This window comes from Heloderma suspectum, chromosome 1 (genome assembly GCF_057233095.1).
Source record: "Heloderma suspectum isolate Gila_16-S chromosome 1, 16-S_ref, whole genome shotgun sequence".
NCBI classification, from domain to species: Eukaryota; Metazoa; Chordata; class Lepidosauria; order Squamata; family Helodermatidae; genus Heloderma; species Heloderma suspectum.
Window position 1 is genome coordinate 197,548,938 of NC_139458.1, and position 23,159 is coordinate 197,572,096.

The 23,159-nt window shown below is 44.0% G+C and overlaps 1 protein-coding gene across 1 annotated transcript in view; it reads left to right on the top strand.

Moving 5' to 3' along the window:
* The first annotated feature begins 422 nt into the window (after nt 1-422).
* The window catches only part of FAM171B (family with sequence similarity 171 member B), a 59,101-nt gene continuing 36,364 nt past the window's right edge, over nt 423-23,159 (top strand). Inside the window, exon 1 of the mRNA XM_084815606.1 lies at nt 423-764. Coding sequence (XP_084671732.1) covers nt 563-764 — 202 coding nt within the window. The 5' untranslated portion in view covers nt 423-562. The remainder of the gene's footprint in view (nt 765-23,159) is intronic.

A 23,159-nucleotide genomic window follows, 5' to 3' on the forward strand; every position in this document is an offset into this window, starting at 1 on the left:
GTTTCAGAATGAAAAGCGGGTAAGCCGTGCCATCCATAAATCAACAGACGCGCAGGAGCCCTGCCGGGAAAGACGGCAGCCACCCCAAAAGTCGTCCCCAGCTACTTTGCCGAGGCCAAGAGAACTCGGGGCAAGACGCCCCTCGGGGAAAGCCATTTGGTGCTTTGGGAAGAAAAGTCCAGGGGGCACAGAAGAGCAACATTCCGGGGACTTCCCGCGTTCCGCCAGCAAGCGCCCCGCGACGGCCAGTCCGGGCGTGGGCTCCGCGGGGCACCTTCGGCAAGTAAACCCAGGCGAGGGTCGCGAGGGGGGCCCTTGGCCGGGCCGGCGGCTCCCTCTTCTTCCTCCTCCTCCCCTCTCCGTCACGTGGGCGTAGGGAGCCGCCTCCCGCTGCCCCGCGGTGAGCGGGAGCCCGCGCGGGCGGGCGCGCGCGCGCGGGCTTCAGAGAGACCCGCTCTCGCCGCGGCGGCTCCTCAGCGGCCGCCGGGAGCCTGCGCGCTCCCTCCTCTCGGCCGCTCTTCCTCACCCGCAATATGCCTCCGCTGCCCCCTGGCTGGTCGCCATGGCGGGGACTTGCGGGCGCTTGCGGCCGTCCTCCTCGCTCCCGGGGCGGCTGGCCGCCGCGTCGCTTTGGCTGCTGCTGGTGCTGTGGCTGAAGGGCCGGCCGGGCGCCGCCGCCGACCGGAGCCTAGGCAGGCGCTCTCCGCAGCAGCAGCGAGCCGCGCCGCCGGGGGCACCTCTTCCCTCCTCCGTGGCTGCGCCAGGTACGTCTCTTCCTTTCGCGCCGCGCAGCGTGCAAACATTTGCAGCTTAGACCCAAACGCGCCCTGTTGGAACAGCCCCGCCAACGCTTTCCTATTGCATCGTGCCCCATTTCTCCCCCACTGGAGGGCTTGCATCCATAGGGTTGTATGCAGTGTTCGTCCAACTTCAGCCCCATTCATTTCAGTGGGTCTATTCTAAGATGGGCTAAGGTTGGCTTAGATGCCCACGGCGCTTGCAATGCGCCCCCTGCTCCCACCTCCTCCTCCTCCTCCTCCTCCAAGAAACCATGCCCGTTTGCTTCTGGTTTATGACTTAGCAACGTGCTTCCCTCTGCATTCATCGGGAGTAGCCCGCTTGGTAGCCTTGCGCTCGCATCGTTAATGCACACGGAAGATTTGCGCGGTTACAGCCTCGCGTCGATGGCTTGTTGCAACCTTTTGAGCTCTCGGGCGGTTTGTCGCAGCATGCCCCTCGACTGGATGAATGCGTGGTTTGCAGAGAGCGAGAGAGAGCCCGCCGTTTCTCTGGGAATGCTCGAGAGTTGCAGCGCTACATTGCCCCAATTTGTGTCCACGGTCTCCTTGTTTTTCTCGCAGAGTTCGCAGCAACCCCAGATCCCCTTCCTTCCTTCCTTCCTCCTTCTACCCCCCCCCCATACACACCACCCTCTCTTCCCCCTCTTTCACGACTTTTACCATCAGATCCGTCTCTTGGATGAGTGAGGTCAGAATGGTGAAACACATTTTGCATGCTGTAAAAGGGGGAAATGATTATGGATCACGAGAAGGCAAAGGGGCTGCGTTCTCTCTCCAGGGAAACGGGGGTACAGTTTCAGTGGGAGGAATCTAGCGGTGCGCCTGCACAAGCCTTCTCCCCACCCAGTATTGCCGTATGCTTCCCTCCCCACCGCGAGAACGCAGTCCCTTCCTTGATTAGCTGCACCATTAATTTCATCTTATTTAATTGCCGCCTTGTTTGTATGTGCCCCCGTGGGTTGCATCATCATCACCCCTTTTCCCACGGACGCTGCACCTGTATACTGCTGCTTTCCTCCGTTGGTAGACTCCCTTATTGCTCTCTGTGCCTTTAAATCTTGCAGTCTCTCCCCTTTTCCCAGTGGAGTGCCCTAGACATGCATGTGCTGCTTGTTATTTATGGATAGCGTTGCTGGGGAAGGGTCTTGGCTACTGTGTGTTTAATGAAGCGGCTTTCTAGTCTCTTGGGGATGTGAATTAGCCCTCTGGTTGCTCTTCTTTCCCCACTATGGGATTTAATAGCTCCCCTAGAGCAGCAGCTGCTATACTTTAAAGCTGATATGAAAGTGGCTTCATTGGTATATTGTGACTAGACCTTCCTTCACAATTCCCCTGAAACCACGGAAAGGAAAATATCTTATTTTACTCATGGAAGATGCCTCTGGTTTTAAGGATGGAGTGGTGTTTAAGCAGGGAAAGGGCTTGAATGTTCTGCAGCTCAAAAATGCATTGTGTATAATTTCATGTTACCTTTTTTTTCTTTACCTGGATTTTTATTTTAGCACTGTATGTCCGGAGAAATGTTGGAGTTTAAATTGAAAAAAAAAAAACTGCTCTTGTGCTCTTATTTGGCATGGACCCAAATATAGGCAGTGTATGACACATCCAGTACGGAACTTACGCATCAGGTGATCCGTGATGCATCATTGGTGATCTAATTTGCAGAGATGAAATGCTAGCTTCTGCACATCTGTCTTCATCATCTAATGCCAAATAATTGTTTTAATTTCTAATCAGAATTCATTTTTTAATTCACTGCTGGCCTCTCTCAGTCTTTCAACTATTCCGATTCTGTAGTGCATTTTTCAGGGGGGAATAGGTCAAGAACTGGAAGGTTATTTTGTAGGTGGGGAGGTGGGTGGTCTTTTTCCCATAAGGTAATGATACCTGGGAAGCTCAACAAATTTATGCTTGCATCTAGAATGTAATGGCTAGTGCATGTCCAAACCGTTTTGGTGACTGGCAAAATCTATGAGCTCACTTGTTTTTCGGCACACTCTGTTGAGCAAGAAAATGTGTCATCCCTCCCCCCTCCAGGCAGTAGCATATCCAAAAATGTGGCAATGTTTCAGACTTGATTCTAGAATCAGCCTTGCATCGCAAGTGCTCCCTCATTACAGGAGTGCTGTGTAAGACTTGATGCTTGAAGCTGTGTTGTGAACCCTTATTGTTAATGTTTGTGATCAGGAGTAGCTGATGTTAACATAAAATACTTTTTAGTAGATTCAGACTTCTTTCAGACAATCGTTATTTAAGCCTTGAGGCACCATAGTCCTAATTGAACAGAGCACATAAGCAGAGTCTTAAATCTCTTGGACAAGAGGCTCAAGGAGCTGGTTCTATCTTTAAATGTTTAAGGCCACAATCATATCCATGCTTACCCAGGAGGAAGTCCTGTTGAACCCAATGGGGCTGACTTCTGAATAGACACAAATAGGATTGCAGCCTAAGGAAACCAGTATCCCCGTGAAACATGTAATCAAAAGACTTAGGTTGCAATCCTGTGCATCTTTAGACAAAAAAGATTCTCAATTCTCAGTATGCCTCAGCAATCATGGCTGGCTAGAGGGAGGGAGGCTGGGAGTTGTAGGACTTTCGTCTGTCTAGCCAGCCATGATTGCTGAGGCATACTGAGAATTGTAGGACTCTTTTCTGTCTAAAGAAAATTAGGATTGCAACCTAAGTTTTTTGATTACATGTTTCACGGGGATACTGGTTTCCTTAGGCTGCAGTCCTATTCGTGTCTATTCAGAAGTCAGCCCCATTGGGTTGACTAAATGGAGCCATTATCATTAAAACTAAGATTAGGGAGGGAGAGAACTTTGGTCCCTATTTTTAAGCAAACCAACCTAATTCATACTTCCTGGACTTAATATGGGGATTGGAACACAGTTGTCTTTCAGACTGCACACTTTTTTAAATTTCGCGATACAGTTCACAGCTCAAACATTGCATGCAGAAATACATAAAATAAGGAAAGTTTGGAACAAAACAGCATATATTAGGGGAAATTGCATATGAAAACAAATGCAAAATTTTGTAAAGTCTAAACAATTTTTGCAGACTGAGGTAGAAATTGGATAGAAGGGCCTTATGGCTGAACATTTTAAAACCGACACAGACTGGAAATAGACTGATTTGTCCATCTCAAACTAAGATATGTTTTATTCCAAAACCTATCCAACTTTATTCCAGATAAAATGGAGTGATTTGAGTTATGCTGAACTTGAGAAAAATAATTCTGCTTTTAATAGTGGGAAGTTTGTTTTTCTTTTCTGTAAAGCAAATTTAAGGATAATATGGCTAAAATAGAGGAGGGGACCAAGCCTATTTGCTCGTGATATCACATTTGGCACCCTGGATGCCAAATAAATTACAGTGGACAACAAAAGAGAGGTTATTTAAAGGCCTTTCCCGAACATCTGCTTGGTTTATAAACCACATAAATTATTTTTAAAGTTTTTTTTTTTAAAAGTGAACTCAGAACAGCCTGGTGCTTGGAAATTATTTTAAATCATAATAATGGAAGCTTCGATTGAATGTATACCCCATATTAGGAAACAATTCCAAGAGGATCCCAGAATGGTTAATCATTATAAAGTATCATATGCAAGAAGTGTTCCTTTAATAGAAAGCTTGCCCAAATGAGGAGAATAAAAAGGAGCACAAACTCTGGAAAAAATGTAGACTTAAAATAAGGCATGTTAAAAATGAGGAACATATTTCTAAAAACATTAAGACAGACAATAACTTATTTCAGTATGTGAGAAACCAGGCAGATAGGTAATTAGGCCCCTGGACTACAAAGGTGTGAAAGGATTAATGAAGGAGGCTAGAGAGATTGCAGAGAAGGTGAATGGATTCATTGCAACCTGTCTTCAGTATATGAAATATTCATAGAAAGAAGGGACCTTAAAGGTTTTCGAGTTCAGCTGAGCAATGGTTGTTCCATCTCTGCTAAGCAGGGGATACTGAAAAAACTAAGTCAAATGGACAAGATTAGATGTTCAGTAGCTTGCCAACAAATTAAAAAAATAATTTACCCGGTTTAGATGGCATAGACATAGAATCATAGGTTGGAAGGGGCCTACAAGATGATCGAGTCCAACCCCCTGCTCAATGCAGGAAGCCTGATTCCCAGGCAGTCTCCCATCCAAGTACTAATCAGGGCCAACCCTGCTTAGCTTACAAGATCAGACGCATCTAGCCCTTTGAGCACTGCTAAAGTATTCAAATATGAAATTATTTATTTTCTAACAAAAACATACAACTTCCACTCCTTATCATAGGATTGGAAGGTAGCCAATGTTATCACCAATTTTTAAACGGGGATTCAGATGGATCCAGGCAATTACAGATCTGTTAGCCTCACACTGGGCCCAGATGTGTAAAATGGTGAAAAGCGTTGCTTAAGGGAGCAATCTTATGGCTCCTAGACAGTGTCTGAGGGGCCATAGGATATTTCAGATTCCCCGATCTGAAGTCGGAGACAGTGCTCCGGCCTTGGAGGGGGGAATTGGAGCACCAACCCCCCTCTGCCTTGCAGCCGGTGCAGAAAGAACCATGCTGGCTGCTCTCCAAGGTTAGGGGCTTGACCCTGGAGAAGGGGAGAAGGTGGGCGGGGAGGGGAGGAGACTGAAGAGGCCAGGATACGAGTTATGCTGAGGCCTTACCAGCCTCATTTCCTCCCCCTCCAAAGCACAAAACAGCTCTTCTAGCGAAAAATGCAGGGGGGGGGGAGGACAGGGAGGCGACGATTGCCTCCGCTGCTCCTCCCACCCTGCATAGCATGATCATAAGCCTCCAAGTTGGGGGATTACAGTCATTGAGGCCACAACTCATAGGATTGCACCCCGAAGTGGGCATTATTAAATACTTCGAAGAAAAGGCCTCCGCCACTGGCCTTCTGGAGTTCTTTGGGAGTATCAATAAGGATGTTTATAGGGGTGATCCAGCAGACTTTATATACTTGTCCATTAAGCTTTTAACAAAGTGCTTCATCAAAGACTCTTGAATTAAGTTAGTGGTCATGTGATAAGAGGGCGAGTCCTCTTATAGACTTGTAACTGGCTAAAGAGAAGAGAGTTAATCCCTTACCATTGTCCTCCCCTAATAAAAAATCTTGATTCCCAACGGACTAAATTGACATAGATTTCCTTGCATCGGAGGCTAGTGCAGACCAGAAGTTGAGCTACATGCTCCCTTATTTATTTTAAATGAGGCCTTCTAATCTAATTGGCTGGAGCAGCAATTGCAGGAAGCTAGCCAGGGCTATAAAAGTAAACTGGCTTGAGAGGGAGCCTGAGTCACAGAGCGTGAGGGAGAGCCCCAGTGACAAAGTATCAAGGTAAAAAGAAGTGAAGTACCCACACAAGTTAAGCACCTGTACAGGTTTAGCAGTACGGTGACAAGGTCAGAGCAGTCAACCTTTCCTCACTCTCTCCTTGTAAATAACTTGGGTTTTCAGGTAAACAAACCCAATAATAACAATAAAAGAAGCAGCTATGCAGGTAGAAAGCAAACAGGGAGTTTGTGGGTTATCCAGTGTATTTCACTGAATGACAAATGTATGACTATCTGTCTGCTCGACAGAAGTTATGGGTATGTTCTCAAGGTGAGAGAGACAGAGGGTTCATGATGAGACCTTCAGAGACCTGATAGCAGCTCCCCAATCCCTCGGTGACAGCTTCCCTGTGGTCACAGAGAATGTGGGTCTCAGGGAAGGAGGGTGTCATTGCAAGGAAGAGAGGAATGATTCCTTACAAGAGACTCATTCCTTGGGGGATGAGCAGATATCCTCTTGCAGTGTGGAGATGAGGGGCTTGTGGTAGTAAAAGATTCGATCATCAGAGACATAGACAGCAGGGTTTGTGATGGGCATGTAGCCTGCCTGGTGTGAAGGTTGTGGATGTCATGCTTTGGAGATAGTGCTGGTGTTGTGTTGTATTTCAGTACCAATGACGGGGGAAATGCAGTTGTGAGGCCCTGGAATCCAAGTTTAGGTTGTTAGCTAAGAGGTTGAAAGCCAAGACCTCCAAGGTAGCTTTCTCTGAAATGCTAGCTGCTCCATGTACACGGTCAGCTAGACAAGGCATATGTGGATGAGGTGGTGGAGTAGTGAGAAGGGGGTTAGATTCGTTAGGCACTGGGGAATGTTTTGGGACATATGGGTCTGTACAAAAGGGATAGGCTGTACTTGAACCAGAATGGAACCAGACTGCTGGCGCTTAATGTAAAAAAGATGGCAGAGCAGCTTTTAAACTCAACCCTGGGGGGAAGCGAGCAAGCTGTGAAGCATCCAGTTCGGGTTGAATCCTCTCCTGATACTATTGGTCACTCAGTGAAATTGAAGGGCAATAGATTCAGGGCAGACAAAGAAAGTATATCTTCACACAACCTGTAATATCTAGAATTCACTGATACCAGGTGTGATGATGGCCACTAACATAGATGACTTTAAAGGGATGCTGGGCAAATCCATGGAGGATAGATCTGTCAATGGCTATTAGGCATCTCCATGTTCAGAGGCAGTATACCAGTGAATATCAGTTGCTGGAAGTGGGGGCAGCAGCTGGGTAGAGCTCTTGGCTTCATGCCGTGTCTGGGGGTTCCCAGACACATGTGGTTGGAGTAGAACAGCCTTCCCCAACCTGGCACCATCCAGATGTATCTACAACTCCCATCATTCCCAGAGAGCAGGCTGTGCTGGCTGGGGATGATTAGAGTTCTAGTCCTACACATCTGGAAGACTGCAGTAAAAGATGGGCCTTCAGTCTGAGCCAGCTAGATTCCTAGGTTCTTATCGATGTGATTGATAGCCAGATGCAGGGCAGAGCTGGCTATATACGCTCATTGTCTCCTGTAAGAAAAGGTTCTTTCTTTTTTCCTGGAACACTTACTTCAGTTGGACGTGTTTCTTTCCTGCCCTGCTTGGTTCATATTTTGGAGATGATTCACAGATAGGGGTCAGTTTCTTAAAGCCTCAGTCTGTGGTTGAAGAGGCTATGACATATAAAAAGAGGAGTTGTAATTTGCGCATGGATGCAGTATGGCATACTGCCTGCTGTGTTTGTGTTCGCTACATACTGCATGAGAACAAAATGAGTGAGCAACGATAGGGAAGTTTTGTGCCTTTTCTGGAAAAAATAAAATAATGTGGTAACATGGTCAGCTGCACCATTACCTTCTCAAGAGGCTTCGCTTGTAAAGCCTGGTGGGTGTGAGGACATAGATTTTGATAGCTGGTGTCATAGTTACACTATATAGACCTGTGCAAGGAGAAGACCTGCTTTTCTTTTCTTTTTGGCCTTCTGTGGAGGCATTGCATTGCCTTCATTGTCTCTTGGCCATGCTGATCCACGTTATGGGCATGCCCCCTAGAAGACAGGAGCGCACCGTGCACTGGAAGCCCAGTGTGAACCAGGGACCGAAGCCATGCTTTTATAGATGTGTTTATAAAACGCACACACACTCCACTCTCTCTAACACCCTTCACCCCCCAATCTGCAATTAGGAGATGTTAATAATCACCTACCTTGGAGGACTATGAGAATAGCAACATAATGTATGTTCAGCACTTTGAACCCTCTTAAGCGCTATATAAATGCCAAGTATTGTTAAGCATTATATGCGGAAGCACTATGGTGATGATGCTCACAGCCACTCACATAAAGCCACTCACAGTTTGGCTTTAAGTGTTTGTTCATGAGCACAGCTGAGTTTCTGAGATCAGTTAAGGATCCAGAAAATTGAACTTTCAGTGACTCCTTCCATAGATATTATTCTTTATAAAAGAAGGGGAAGGGGTGGAATCCTAGGCCCATGTTGCCTCAGACTAAGCTTCATACATCTCATGTCACCTGGTGAGACGGTGGAATTGGGTCACTGTGTCTGACATGATACCAGATTCCTCCTTCATGAGAAGCTGTAATTGTAAGTTTTTCAAACTGTTCAGCTTGATGGATATCTGCAGCAGAGATTTTAGTGGTGGTCTTTGTATGACCTCATTAATAATTGAAACCCATTTAAAGAATGCTTCGGTATCAGAAATGGAAGATAAGGTTCGCTATTAGTCAGAAAATTAGTCAAGTCAGACTATTAGTAAGAAAAGAACACGAAACCCTGGTGAAGAGAGGAGATTAGTGCAGTAAAGAAATAAGGCAAGGTATTATAAAAGCCACATAAAGAAAGAGAAACTGAGGAGTGGCCCAAGGGAATGATGGAGAGAATATGGAATAGTTTCCTGTTGTAAAGGATAATACACTGTGTGGGTGTGTATTCTTTTTCATGAGAAGTGAGTACTTGCCTCTCGCAGCCATTACAAGAGTAAGAACATTAATCTATACAAGTCAATGAAAATATAACTCTAGCAAGCTTGTTTACACTGGGGATTCACAAGCCTGTGCTCTTTGGAAGGTTTGTTTCCACTTCAAAATAACTAGGCAGGACCCCCCTTCAGTCTATTTGGAAATTTATGGGCTCTACACCACAACAACTAGTTCACTATGTTGTGGCAGCTCATCTTGGCAGAAATAACACGGTCAATAACACGGTTGTTATATTTGTCAAAGGCAATAGAACTTGTGAAAGAACTGCTATCTAGTACTGTCACTTTGCAATACAGGGAAGTGGTAAGGAAAGGGAGGGTTCAAGTTGAACACTTCAAATGTGCTATACAGACGATTTAAGTATTATATGTGCTATACAGATTTAATATTTTTTATCCTTTGGGGAGGAGAACTGTGTAATGCAGGCGTAGGTAACCTTTGACCGTCCAGAAGTTTTCGCCTACAACTCTTGTCAGCCCTAGCCAGCATGTCCACTGGTGAGGCATGATGGAAGTTGTAGGCCAAAACATCTGAAGGGTCACAAGTTGTCCACCCCGGTGTAATGGGACAAATATTTTTATCCCAATCTGCTTTCTCTACATTATAAACTCCAGCTTGGTGCCAGAGGTGCAGTACACTTCTTCTTTCTTTGGATGTTTGGGTTACTGTGGCAACAAGAAACACTTTTCACCGGTTGAACTGAAGATTCTACCTGTTAAACAAACCTGTGACCCATTCTTCCAGATTCTGGCCTGTCAGCCTTTATTCATGTCATTGAAAACTTGAGGCTTGACTGGTTCTTGCCAGAAGCCCCCATTCACATACCTTGGTTGTGTACAGGACTGTTTCCAAGCTTTTGGCTAGGCAGGGTTCATACAAAGGAACTTTTTGTGTGGAACAGAAAAGAGAACAGAACAGAGCTTCCATGTGGGTACTATGACCTCTGCAAACCTGCATGATCCTGGCAGACCGAAAAGTGCTGCTGCTACAAACCATGGCAGCTGCATATACAACCATGATGTGGAAGAAGTGGTTTGTGCAAACATTGCATCTGTATTAGCATGGTTGTAAGTACCTGAGCCGCTTGGTCACTGGCAAGTGTTTGTGGGGACAGTCTTCAAAGGTTTTTCAGATACTTTAGCTGTTGACAAGCACGACAGCTCATCTCTGGTGCTCCATGGTTTCCAGTGGTGGTTCCCATTGTGTATCAGTTCAAGGTATGAGTCAACTTGAACTCCACATACCCAAGACACTTCTTCCTCTCTCATGCATTCTCAAATCAGCAGTATGTTCTTTCTGGTTGTGCTATGTATGAGCCAGACACTATAAGTGTTGCTGTTAGTGACTGATTATTGTAAAAAATAAAATAAAAAAAATCACCCCCTAGTGGGTTGGAGGTTGTCAATTGCAAGTACTGGCCTCACAACTTTCTTTCCTCCACTACATTGTAAACTTCCATTTTCTGATGGCTGACACATCCCGGGGGGCGGGGGGGAACAGGGGAGGCAGTTTTTAGTGCTGAAGTGCAAAACCTCTTTCATCCCAAGGTCCAAATTCCATTTAGAAGTTTTCGGGGGCTGCATTCCAGTGGTGGGTGGGGCCGAAGGCGAAAGGGGCTGGGCCAAAAATACCAGCATATTTTAGTTTAAGCTCTTACTGCTAGCGGTTAAGCCTTAGGAGAGGCATGTCAGACTTTTAGAATATGGAAAAAACTGCAGAAAAGCCGGGAAACCACCAAATGATCAGAGGTTGAGGGAAACGGGTGTGGGGTCAGGGGAAAGAAGGTGTGGCCACCTGGGGACCCACAGAGAGCCAAATTTGGACTTGAGAAGGGCTACATTTGGCCCCTGGGTCTGAGGTTCTGTGCCCCTGTTTTAGTGGCGTCCCCTTGTCTGCTGTAACATGTCTGCTGGCTTTCAGCAAAATAGCACCCAAGGTCTTTTTCAGTTATTTTTGAGTAAGTATGATATCTTGATGAAGGATATTGCAGAATTTTACCCTTCTGCCAGGCTTGGCCAGAGAACAGACACCAACTTTTGTTTGAGCAGGTGTTTATTACCAGAATACCAAGGTGTGGTGCAGTCAAGAGTTGCCAATGTGGCCCCTAGGGACTGGACCCAGAACAATAGGCAACTTTGGTGCTTATACAAACAAGTAAACAAGGCACATGACATAAGCTTTGGTCAGTATTTGGTGCAGCACTGAGTCAAGGGGCTACAAACTTCCTTCAGAAGAAGTTTTCCACTTTCCAGAGGCAAGGGCCCTGCTAGGCATTGTGACTCATGTGCAGTAAGTTAATCAGCCACCATCCTCTAGAACTAATCCAATCGCTATGTCCTCCATGATGCTCCACACCTCAGCCGCACATCCCCATGCTAGCAATGCAAGTGGTATTTTTCCATTTTAAAGATATTGGATTTTGTGAGTTTTGGGGGTGATTCTGGTTGGTTTCATTTCAATATTTTAATACTTGGGGAGCAACAGCCCTGCTTATAGGCTTCCCAGAGACATGTGGTTGGCCACTGCAGGAAGGAGGATGCTTGGCTAGATGGACCCTTGGTCTCATCCAGCAGGACTCTTCTTAAGTTCTCATACTACTTTTGGTGTGTGTGTGTGTGTGTTCTGCTTCCAGATTTTACAACTTGCCTCAAGGCATGAAGCATTTAAAGATGAAGCATTTAAAATAGATGAAGAAAACGTACTATCCCATTAAGGAGTTGCTTTCTCATTCTTCTCGTTGATCACTGTAGTCCACACTAATACGGTTTTATCCGGCCTGTATTTCCCCCCATTATTGTTTGTAACTAGTTATTTTAATAGGCTCATTCAGATTATAATGCTTTCTGGTTCTTAAAAGGTCATAAGAAAGAAAACAAGTAACGGCTTTAAAAACACGCTAGAAAATGAAATTCTAAGCAGGCTTGATTTGGAAGTACACTCCAGTGAAATTACTGGCACTGACACCTAAAAAAAATATGCTGCTTGGGATCCAAAGAATTGCGCCCAGAGGCTTGGGCATGATTAGTGGGATTTTTCAAAACCCTTCTTTGAAGAGTAAACCCTCATGCCACATGACAACCTGCTATTGAAAGCACCCTAGCAACCTCCCCCCACCCCCATTTCAAGTGGAGTTTGCTGCATGGCATGTTAGGCAAACCTTTTCCATGACAGTATCTTCCAATATTTGGAAGAAATCAGCCTGATGTTTTTAGCATCTTGGAATTGGGCCAAAGCACTTTAACTTTCTTCTATTCAGATTTTATTCTGTAGCTCTTCTTAATTATTGTAGGGTTTTATGTTAGGTTTTATTATGTTATTTTATTTTGTGGTTTTAAGATCTGTTTTGTGAACCGCCTAGAGAGCTTTGTCTATTAGCTACTACAGAAATGTAATTAATAAAGAAAATGTTTGTGTCCTTCCTTTTTCTCATCTGCATCAGTAGCCACCTTTGAAACTAATTGCTTCAAAATCAAGACACATACACCTTTACTAACAGCTTTTAAGATACAATCCTATGCAAGTCTACTCAGAAGTAAGCCCCACTGAATTCTAGCAGTGTATTCCCGAAGACGTTTGTATAGAATTGCAGCCTAAATAAGGTAAATTTCTGTTTAAAACCTCCAGTGTCCGCAGTTAATGTTTAAATTTACTTCCAACCTATTTCACAGATTCTCATACCAAACCTTGCTCATTAAAATAACATTTAAAAATCTCACTCAGCCAGCCATGAAATTAACTTGTCTTTCACATGATTCTGTCTTCACTAGTATTAATGGAATACTGAAAATTGCTTGCATCAGAAATGTGGAGTCATTTAAGGTAACAGAAAATGTTTTTCTGGGCTAAATAAATTTATCCTCTGCAGAGCTTTAAAAGTTCTCTGAACTGATGTTCCAGTCATGCCCTTTTGTTTATGGCATTTGTCCTCAGCAGTGAAAATCTTCTGGCTGTCATAACAAAAAGAATTAATCATCCGTCATCTGGCTATAGAACACTTGCATTTTAGAATTTCATCAAAAGCTGCTATGGCAACTAGGATACTTGGGCAATGATTCCCATTGCCCAGGTACCTACAATTTAACAAGATTTCTGCACTCCATCTTGGTTTGTTTTGTTATTTATTCTTTTAGGTTATGCATGAGGCTTTACAGAATTTCATAAACAAAATTAGGCAGGTCTCTGTCCAGGGACAGCTGGTGTCCATTGGGGCTGGTGGGGTGAAGGGCAGGGAAGCTAATGATAGGCAGAGCCAAGGGGTTGCGGAAGGTGGCACCAACTAGATATAGTGTTCTCCTCCTCCCTTGCAAAGACCCTAAGGGTACTTTAACAATGTATTGCCATTACATAGCACCTAACTAAATGGAACACAAAGAACTTTAAAGATAAGTGATGGAATTTGATGAGGAGGGGCCATGGCGTCTAACGGTAGAAACTGGTGAAAGGCTTCTGACGGTAGAAACTGGTGAAAGACTTTGGCAATGGGGTTTCTGATAGAGGTGAGAGGGCTGAGGTGTGACGGGAAGACCAAAGAAAAGAAGTGTGGTAGTCAAGGTAGGAGATGACTAGAGCAGGAGTGGGCAGATTGGGATCTACTGGTAGATTTCTAGGTGATTTGGAGTAAGTCACCAGGAGTTTCCAACTCCCAATGGTTTAACAATAGCAACAACAAAAAGCCCTCCCCACCCCCAGCTAAAATAGGCTGCTGAAATCAAGAAAGCGTGGGGAAAATAGGAATAAATTTGTGTTAAAAGAATGTTTGTGCAAGCTCTAGTTCTGGTTGTTGTTGTTCAGTCGTTCAGTCGTGTCCGACTCTTCGTGACCCCATGGACCATAGCACGCCAGGCCTTCCTGTCCTGCGCACTCTCCCGGAGTGTGCTCAGGTTCATATTCATTGCATTGGTGATGCTATCTAGCCATCTCATCCTCTGCCGTCCCCTTCTCCTTTTGCCTTCAGTCTTTCCCAGCATCAGGGTCTTTTCCAGAGAGTTTTCTCTTCGCATTAGGTGGCCAAAATATTTGAGCTTCAGCTTCAGTATCTGTCCTTCCAATGAGCACTCACGGTTGATTTCCTTTAGGATGGACTGATTGGACCTCCTTGCAGTCCAGGGGACTCGTAAGAGTCTTCTCCAGCACCACAGTTCGAAAGCATCAATTCTTCGGCACTCAGCCTTCCTTATAGTCCAGCTCTCACAGCCATACGTTACTACTGGGAAAACCATAGCTTTGATTAGACGGACCTTTGTTGGCAAGGTGATGTCTCTGCTTCTTACTATGCTGTCTAGGTTTGCCATAGCTTTCCTCCCAAGGAGCAAGCGTCTTTTAATTTCATGGCTACAGTCACCGTCTGCGGTGATCTTGGAGCCCAAGAAAGTAAAATCTGTCACTGCTTCCATTTCTTCCCCTTCTATATGCCAGGAAGTGATAGGGCCAGATGCCATGATCTTCGTTTTTTTAATGTTGAGTTTCAAACCAGCTTTTGCACTTTCCTCTTTCACCCTCAACAAGAGGCTCTTTAGATCCTCTTCACTTTCTGCCATTAGGGTGGTATCATCTGCATATCGGAGGTTGTTGATAATTCTCCCGGCAATCTTAATTCCGACCTCTGATTCATCCAACCCGGCATTTCTCATGATGTACTCTGCATATAAGTTAAATAAGCAGGGTGACAATATGCAGCCTTGTCGTACTCCTTTCCCAATTTTGAACCACTCGGTTGTTCCATGTCCGGTTCTTACTGTTGCTTCTTGACCCTCGTACAGGTTTCTCAGGAGACAGGTAAGGTGGTCTGGTACTCCCATCACTTTCAGAATTTGCCACAGTTTGTTGTGATCCACACAATCAAAGGCTTTAGCGTAGTCAATGAAGCAGAAATAGACGTTTTTCTGGAATTCTCTTGCTTTCTCCATGATACAGCGAATGTTGGCGATTTGATCTCTAGTTCCTCTGCCTCTTCGAAACCCAGCTTGTACTTCCGGTAGTTCTCGGTTCGCATACTGCTGAAGCCTAGCTTGTAGGATTTTGAGCATCACCTTGCTGGCATGTGAAATGAGTGCAATTGTGCGGTAGTTTGAACACTCTTTGGCGTTGCCCTTCTTTGGAATTGGAATGTAAACTGACCTTTTCCAGTCTTGCGGCCATTGCTGAGTGTTCCAAATTTGTTGGCATATTGAATGCAGCACTTTAACAGCATCATCTTTTAGGATTTTAAATAGCTCAGCTGGAATACTGTCATCTCCGCTAGCTTTGTTGTTACTAATGCTTCCTAAGGCCCACTTGACTTCACTCTCGAGGATGTCCGGCTCAAGTTCAGTGACCGCACTATCATGGCTATCAAGGACATTACTATCATGCCTATCAAGGACATTAAGATCTTTCTTGTATAGTTCTTCTGTGTATTCTTTCCACCTCTTCTTAATCTCATCTGCTTCTGTGAGGTCCCTGCCTTTGTCCTTTATCATGCCCGTCTTTGCACAAAACGTTCCCTTGAGATCTCCAATTTTCTTGAAGAGATCTCTAGTCTTTCCCATTCTGTTGTTTTCCTCGATTTCTTTGCATTGTTCATTTAAGAAGGCCTTCTTGTCTCTCCTTGCTATTCTCTGGAACTCTGCATTCAGTTGGATATATCTTCCCCTTTCTCCCTTGCTTTTTGCTTCCCTTCTTTCCTCAGCTACTTGTAAAGCCTCATCAGACAGCCACTTGGCTTTCTTGCATTTCTTTTTCTTTGGGATGGATTTCGTTGCTGCCTCCTGAACAATGTTACGGACCTCCGTCCATAGTTCCTCAGGCACTCTGTCTATCAGGTCTAATCCCTGAAATCTATTCCTCACCTCCATTGTATATTCATAAGGGATATGATTTAGGTCATACCTGAATGGTTTAGTGGTTTTCCCGACGTTCTTCAATTTAAGCCGAAATTTTGCAAGAAGCAGCTCATGATCTGAGCCACAGTCAGCTCCAGGTCTTGTTTTTACTGACTGTATGGAGCTACTCCATCTTTGGCTGCAAAGTACATAATCACTCTGATTTCGATATTGACCATCTGGTGATGTCCATGTGTAGAGTCGTCTCTTGTGCTGTTGGAAAAGAGTGTTTGCTACGATCAGCGTGTTCTCTTGGCAAAACTCTATTAGCTTTTGTCCGGCTTCATTTTGTACACCAAGGCCATGCCTGCCTGTTATCCCGGTGATTTCTTGACTTCTTACTTTAGCATTCCAGTCCCCTATGATGAAGAGGACATCTTTTTTTGGTGTTAGTTCTAGAAGGTGTTGGAGGTCTTCATAGAACCGATCAACCTCAGCTTCTTCGGCATCAGTGGTTGGGGCATAGACTTGAATTACTGTGATGTTGAATGGTTTGCCTTGGATTCATACTAAGATCATTCTATCATTTTTAAGATTGTACCCCAGTACTGCTTTTCCCACCCTTTTGTTGACTATGAGTGCTACTCCATTTCTTCTAAGGGATTCTTGGCCACAATAGTAGATATGATGGTCACCTGAATTAAATTCGCCCATTCCTGTCCATTTTAGTTCGCTGATTCCCAAGATGTCGATGTTCAATCTTGCCATCTCATGTTTGACCACCTCCAGCTTACCTTGATTCATTGATCTAACATTCCAGGTTCCTAAACAGTATTGTTCTTTACAGCATCGGATTTTCTTTTCACCACCAGACACATCCACAACTGAATGTCCTTTCGGCTTTGGCCCAGGCACTCTTTCTGGCGCTACTTGGAAATACCCTCTGCTCTTCCCCAGTAGTATATTGGACACCTTCCGACCTGAGGGGCTCATCTTCCGGCGTCATATCTTTTAGCCTTGTGATACGTTCCATGGGGTTTTCTTGGCAAGAATACTGGAGTGGGTTGCCATTTCCTTCTCCGGTGGACCACATTTTGTCAGAACTCTCTGCCACGACCTGTCTGTCTTGGGTGGCCCTGCACGGCATAGCTTATGGCTTCACTGAGTTACGCAAGCCCCTTCGCCACAACAAGGCAGTGATCCATGAAGGGGATAGTATCCATGAAGGGGATAGAAGTGGTAGTTTCCACTACCAGTTCTGGTAGTGGAAACTAATTCCTGGGCTGAGAATGTACTGAGAGGCACCTTGTTCTGCAATTCTGGGTCTGTCTCCTTGAGGCACTATTTTCTACCCAGTTAGTGGACCAGAGTTCTAGTGAAAAACAAATTAGGTCCCATAAGCCTAAGGTCACCCCCGGACTAGAGCATGAAGCACAGTTTTAACCAAGTTTTAACCAAGAAAGAGGAATGGAGGGTTTCTGAATTGGGTCCTCCGGACTCTTTTTGCATATGCAGCAGCGCAAAGCATAGGATTAGCTAAACGTGTGCTAGCCTGTGACACTTTCATTCTACACTGCAGTTGCAGTAACAATGCCAGTGGTTATATGGCATTTGTATTTGTGCCCTGCTGTACCTCCAAGGAGCTTAACCCATTTTATTATCTGACAGCCCTGAGAGATAACCCATGGCCCACACAATGACGTCCATGGTTTAGGAGATATTTGAACCAAGCTTTCCCTGGTCAGTGTCCAAGACTCCCATATTCCCTGGTCCTTGGCCTTGCTGGCTTGGCTGATGGGAGTTGTAGTCTAAAACATCTGGAGGGTTTTGGGTTGCCTAATCCTGTTGAAGCCTAACCAGTACACCATACTAGCACTCACATTTTCCCAAGTACAGAACATTATATATAAATAGTCAAAAAAAGAGATAGCTCTACAACTGAGGTGCTATAATACCTTGATGGAAGATGCCTGAATCTGTCAGAACAAATAAGTCATCACTATGTCTTTATTGTGTGAAAAAAATGATTTGTGTGGGGAATTTCTTGATTATTTATCTGAAAACATGATCTGATAAAACTTACTGTTTTAATCTTGTTTTTGTTCAGATATTACACAAACTTTCTCAAGGCAGCCTTGAAACGAGAGCATAATTCATATTTTGTCTTGAATTATTTTTTAACAGAGTCTGTTTCATGAGGATTGTACATAAGGAGTAAAGCTGATGAATTATCTTAGCTCTTTTGAGAAGCTTATTGGTTGCCTGCCCTCTTCTTTACTCATGCTTCTATATTTGTCTTCATTGATTATTCTTCTATGAAAAATTTAGAGAACAACATTGAAAGAAAACACTGTTTCCACAAATTAGCCTGCTTTCATGTAAATACCAACTTTGGCCTCTAAATATTTTATCAGACATATATTATTTATTATAGTGGATGTAGCTTTTAAGTTTCATGGGCAGTGCGTGAATTAATTTGACAGCGGGTGCCTCGTACATTCTGAGACAAAAAAAGAATGTCAGGAAATGGCCATTTTTTAAAGGGACAGCACACTTTGTGCATATATACACTGCAATTGACTCTGGTTATGAATAGCACAGTATAAAGTGATATATTATATGATCTTCAGATCTAATAAATGGCAATACATATGCCAAATGCCTTGGTGCAAGCACGTGAGCAATTCTGATTGAGTCTGGAAATATATCTGGTCCCAGCTTCTTTGGGCACCAAGGTTATGTCTGCTGCAGCTCTTTCATATCAACGTCACACTGAAAGAAAGAGGAGGAGCTGGAAGAGTTCATACCTCATCACATGTTTCGTCGCTTGTTCCTAATCAGTGCTTTACCTTCTGTTTTTCTCCAGTAATAGTTATGGCTGCCTAGCATCATGTCCTGTATGGTGGTTCTCACCGCATGGAGAGCCAGTTGGTAGGTTCCAGTCATACATGGCTTTGAACATTACTGCACTCCTGCGACATCGACAGATGGCCAAAATGTGCCCAAGGGACATATTAAAATGGCAATTGTAGGGTGATCATCTGTTTCTGTTGAAAAATGTAATAAGGGCTGCAGGCTCATGCATACTGGTCTTTTCCAGCCAGCACTTAAACATTCAAAGCTAGTGCCTAGAATTCTTTCTTCAGAAGGTGTGTGTGTGTGTGTATACAATCTCAAGAGTTTAAACTGGCTTGTAAATAGCACTCAGTCTTGGCTGGGAGATTTATAGAAAAACATCCCTGTTCCTCTCCAGCATTCATGCCAATGTTTGGCTTGGAAGTCTTATTTCTAAAAACGTGCACACATTTCATTTTATTTAGGGTGCAATCCTATGCATGTTTAGACAGAAAAAGTCCTAGAACTCCCAGCATTCCCCAGCCAGCCATCAGTGAGTGTTGTCTCCTCCCCTTCTAAGAGCTGCATCTAAAGAGCCATAACTATGTATTGGAATACAGCTGCATAGAAGAGAACCTAAACAACTGCTTTTTCCAGAAAAGCATTAAGTGTACACCTGTGCATGCGCGCGCACATGGTACCTTCTCTTCTAAACCCCTAGGAATACCGCGCACTGGGCTTTTCTTACTTAAACACATGCAACATGAAGTAGGAATGCAAAGGCACTAGTGTTGTGTCTGGTTCCTTTTGTTTTGTGGAAAATAAATAGATATGAATTGCCATTACTTTGTCCAGACTCCTGGCAGAGGGTCAGTTGTGGTCCACTGGTGGACCACTGTCCAGTTTCTGATGGACCACATTCAGCCTCATAGTTACTGGGATTCATTCAAAGAATGCTGGACTAGATTGGACTGTCAGTGGATCCACCAAGGCAGTTGTTATGTCCAGGACTGGCACCAAGGGTAGGTATGGTTGGGCACCTGCCAAGGGCCCACACCCCAGCAGGGGCCCACTGGCAAGGGCCCCCTAGTAGTTGCTCCTCCTAATTGCAACCTGCTTGTTCACCTGCCTTTCACTGTGGCCCAGGCAATGGTGGTGGTGAGAAGGAGGAGCAGTAGGTGCCACTGCCTACTTACTCACTGGCTCTCTGCCTGTCAAGCAAGCAAGTGGTAGCAATGATAACACAAGAGAATGAAGAGCAATAGCAGCTAGTAGTGACAATGGTAGGAAGATACCCTCAATGGGCCCATTCCCTCAGTGAGTCTGTCTTGTCAAAGGGCCCTCAAAACTTGGAGCCAGCCCTGGTTATGTTCTTACACAAGAATGCATTCTCAGGATCACACTGCACAGATTATTTATGCCTTGCTATTTATTATGAGATCTTGAGTATGTGCACTTCCTTTGTAATGTAAAACATATCAGGGGACCACGGGAGATCCTAGTAGGGGTGTGGGGGAAGCAAACCGCCACAGGCCTAGTGCAGCACATCTTATTGTTAGGAGTTGTTGCTTCTGGGTTTTGAAGAAATATTCCTTGTTTTATTTCTGCTGCCGTCTTTTCCTTCAGTGCTTGCTGTTAAATTGGTAGTTTAGAAGTTAGAAAAATTAATTGGCTTTTAGGTCACTAAAATGATGCCAGTTTTTTTAAAAAAGTTCTTTTATATAGCCATGATTGAGTCCTGGACCTGTCTTTTATATATGTCAAGATGTTCAGTACAATTTTGGTGGTTGTGCAGTATTCATAGTGTACAAATATATTCTTAAATCTTGGAAGACTTCCAAACCATTTCATTTCTCCCGAATAAATTAGTTCAGAGAGTATATTACACTAACGCATTAGCTATTGTAATGGTTGAGATAAAAAATAATTCAGAAGTAATTGTGGGTCCATTTAGTCCTTATATAAGCATAGTCCGGACAAACAACGCTTATCCCATTGTGGCATAGTGGTCACTACTCACGTGCAACCCCTTAGCTAGAGCTGGAATGCAGTCTTTTTGTGTGTGCATGGATGTACAGTGCAGCACATGGTCTTCAAATGTCTTGTCAAGTGTTTCTAGATGAATTTCAATTACTGAGGTCCTGGGATGTGGACAAGGTGCTTGTAGGGGTACAGCTTGCCACCTGTTTTTCTACCTTACCCATCTTGGCTTATAAGAACTAGCAGGAGAGGGTTGCCCAGTTGGATCCTAGAGGTAATAAGTGATAGTCCTGACTGTCTTGAAGGAGGTGGTCATGCAGCCACTCCTTAAAAAAAAGAAAGACATCTTTGGAGCTCACTGATTTTTCAAACTATCCGCTGATTGGAAATCACCTTTTTTGAAGTGCGCAAGTCAGTGGTTACTGTGATGACAATGATTATCTGGATCCATTCAGTCTGGTTTCATGCCTGGTTTTGGCACAGAAACAGCATTGGTTGCCCTGATGGATTCAAGAGAAGGACAGAAGTCAAGTGTGAACTTTCTATTTCTTCTGGACTTTCAGTGGCTTTCAAAACTATCAAGCATAGCATTCTTCTGAAGCAATGGTCTGGGATGAGGATTTGAGGCACTGTGGTGGCTCTACTCCTACTTGGCTGGGTGCTTCAGAAAGTGATGTTGGGGGACTATTGATCTATCCCATGACAATTATGCTATGGTATTCAGCAGGGCACTGTTCTGTCCTCAGGTATGCCATTGGTACCCAACTCTTCTTTTTCATCAGATTCATATGAAGTTGTGGAAGTGCTAAATCAGTAATTAGAAGTGGACTAGATGAAAGCCAACAAAAAGATGACGCTTAATCCAGAAAAGACCAAGATGCAGTTGATGGGTGGTTCATTTGACTTGGGAGAAAACATTTAGTCTGCTGTGGTTGGGTTGTGCTCACCTTAAGTGATCAAGTTAACGGTCTGGAAGTGCTATTAGATCTGATCTTGTATTTGGGGGCCCAAGTGGCATTTGTGGCACAAACTTTCACCATTTGTGACTATTGCACCAGCTGCACCCCTTCCTAGATAGAGATAGCGTGGCCTCAGTTACCTCTGCTCTGGTAACATCCCATTTGGGCTACTGTAATACATTGTATGTAGAGCTGCCCTTGAAGACTGATTGGAAATTTGATTCAAAATATAGCAGTTAGACTACTAACTGAGACAGGGTGTGTGGAACATGTCTCACCAGTCTTAAAAGGTCTGCATTGGCTTCTGGTCTGTTTCTGAGAATCATTCAAGGTGCTGATTCTGATTTTTATATCTCTAAATGCCTTGGGACTCTGCCTGAATACTGAGATCATCTTCAGAGGCTCTGAGACCCTCTAACATTATACATGAGCTGGGTGGTGACTAGACACAGGGCCTGTTTGGTTGTGGTGCCCCTACTTGGGAACATTCTCCCCAGAGTGACTTAATTGGTGCTGGGTTGGATGTCTTTTCTGGATATTTTTATTTGCTGAGGCATTTCAATCTTTCTGTTTATAGCTTATATGTTGCTTTAATTGCTGCTGTCCTGTTGTGTTTTTACTATGTTACTATGCTATTTTTTAAATTGTTTTACCTTATTGGTGAACTGCTTTGGGAGCCCTTGGGCTGAAGGAGGAGGATATAACTAAATAAATAAAAAGTTAGAATCTTGAGAGATGTGGAAGTGGCAAGAAAAGGAAGTGCCATACTTCCAGGTGTTGTTTTACGAAACTTGGGGTTTCGTAAAAGAGACACATTCCTGCAAGGAGATGTGGTTTTCTGCCCACACAACAAGGAGTAAAACCTTGCTGTAGGAGGTATTTTTCCTCCCACACTGAGCTTTGAGTAGAATCCCAAATTTGTAGAATTAGCTCTCAAAAAAGGGCTATCCAGCTGATGGTTTTAAAGAGTAGTATCGCCCAAAGTAAAATTGAAATTGGGTTGAGTAGGAATGGTGAGATGAAGTGATATTTTTGACATATGATCTCTTGGGAATGTATGGCTAAGTTAAAACTTCCAGTAACTTTTTTTTTTTAATCATGTAAGGATAAGAGTTCCATTTGTGAACACTTTCCCCAAATGTGCTTGAATTTAACTTGGAGGACTAGAACATTCCGTAGTGTTTGTTCCCAACCCTCTGCTATCTAAATCTTTTCAGTCACAGATATGTAAGAAAAGTGTGCAATTAGAGCAGCGTTCAATTTCTGGAATAATACACTGTTTTGAGAAAGTTGAAATCTGTGGGAATACAAAGACAAAGCCCGTGGAAAAAATAGATTAAAACTTTAAACACAAATAAAGTTTTGGTATACCTAACGGACTAAGAAATGCCACGTCTATATTATTCGTGGCAATGTTGTTGTTTTTCTTTCAGTTGTGTCACATAATGTTCCTATGCA